Below are 1847 nucleotides of genomic sequence, written 5' to 3'. Positions count from 1 at the left end.
CACCTCTCCCGGCCACTGCTCTTCCCAAAATACCCTCCGGCTCTTCAAAAAAATACACGCACGCTCTCTCGCTCGCAGCTCTTGTGGCACATAATGATGGACCCATTCCGCATGCGAACCACGCATTGCCTTGACGTGCCACCCGGAAGTATCCTCTCCTGTTAAATTAGGGTTTTTTGCCTTCTTTATATATAGCCTACTTCACCCTTGTATTTCTCTTCTCACATAGTTAGTTTCTTCATTTCTCATCCTTCAAAATTCTCTTCTTTCACTTTTGTTTCTCAAGTAGGTGAGTGTCCTCCCTCTTCTAATTCTTCGAAATATATTGTGTGGATGGTTTATACGTACAAATGGGTGGATTCAAGACGTATTTTGGATATATTCGTGATGTACACTCTTAATCTGCATGTTTAGGATGACCATATAACATTCTCATATTTAGCTCTCTTTTTCATGAAATTATTAGATGGGGAAAATTTTAGATTAATTTAGATTTATTTTGAGATAAATGTGGCATATGAATTTTTTTTAAATAATTTTTATGTTATAGTTACTTATATTAAATTCAATTAGGAAATTATTCTTCGTCAAATCTTTCTTTCTCAAATAGGTGAGTGTGTAGGCGACTGTCATCTCTCTTTTAACTTGAATTTAACAATCATGCGTGGATGATTTATATGTTTGATGTGAATGATTTATACTTGCTAATGAGTGTATTCGTGATGTATAAATTTTAGAAAATCTTGATGCATGATAGCAATGTCATACAATGTATAATAAGTCTCCATATTTCACATCTTAAGAAATTTGGATCTTGTTAAAAGTTTTCATATATATATATATATATATATATATATATATATATATATATCCCTATATGTGTGTGTGTGTGTGTGAGTTTTCATATCTAAAGAACATAGATCTACAGGGAGAACGACATCAATGGCATGGAGAGACCCAACCCAACCGCAGCAGGGCAGCGACACGGAGCTTCTTGCAATTGCCGGAGCTCATCAGCAATCGAAGCTGTTCGTTCTCTGCGGCGATCGCTTCGAGTCGTCGAAGCTTCTCCGGTCGGGCGAATTCTCGGCACGAAGCATTCGGTTGGCCGGGAGGTCAGTGGCAATGGCGACGTGCAAGGTGGGAGACCATGAGTGGATGCTCGCGAAGGATTCGATGGCGGTTAGGATTGCCGAGCGGGCGTTTGTTTTCGCGTTGCCGGGAGTGCTGTATGGGCTCTGCGTGTCGAGGGAGAGCTCCGGCGATGTTTTCCGGAAGCTGGAGGGGATACTGGCCAGCTTTTGCGCTTATCAGGATCTGGTCGGAAGGAATGGTAAGGATGTAATTATTTTTTTTTATATATTTTATATGTGCAGTGTTTATTAGATTTTATTATTTTGAGGTGATTCATATGATCTTATTCGTTTAGGTTTATATCTTTAATTTTATTTTTTAATGTATTTATTTTATTTTTAATGAATTATTTTTATTACGAGCTAGATTCGACTTGTGCTAGTTTGGGCTTGACTTGTTAGTAGGGGTGTAAACGAACAAAGCTTGTGTTCGTGTTCGGCTCGTTTAAAATTTAGTTTGTTTGAAATAAGCTCGTGCTCGTCTCTTAACGAACGAGCCGAACACGAACCGAACACGAGCTGTTCGCGAACGAAGAGCCAGTTTGACATCCCTAATATTAATATATAAAAATAATATTATATATTAATTATATAACTTATATTATATAAATATACAATATCTATATTAGTATATTACTACTATAGTATATTAATATATTATTATTATTATTTTATTATATATTATAATTTATAAAATTTAATGTTTTAAAATAT

The 1847-nt window shown here is 36.1% G+C and overlaps 1 protein-coding gene across 1 annotated transcript in view; it reads left to right on the top strand.

Annotated features, from left to right (window-relative positions):
* The first annotated feature begins 239 nt into the window (after positions 1-239).
* Positions 240-1847, top strand: part of LOC110024111 — a 3161-nt gene continuing 1553 nt past the window's right edge. The window contains exons 1-2 of the mRNA XM_020723882.1: positions 240-289; positions 929-1333. Of these exons, the coding sequence (XP_020579541.1) occupies positions 943-1333 (391 nt within the window). The 5' untranslated portion in view covers positions 240-289; positions 929-942. The remainder of the gene's footprint in view (positions 290-928; positions 1334-1847) is intronic.

Source organism: Phalaenopsis equestris, unplaced genomic scaffold (assembly GCF_001263595.1).
Source record: "Phalaenopsis equestris unplaced genomic scaffold, ASM126359v1 Scaffold000247, whole genome shotgun sequence".
NCBI lineage: Eukaryota > Viridiplantae > Streptophyta > Magnoliopsida > Asparagales > Orchidaceae > Phalaenopsis > Phalaenopsis equestris.
Note: the sequence above shows the minus strand (reverse complement) of the source record. Positions and strands in the feature narration are given on the sequence as shown.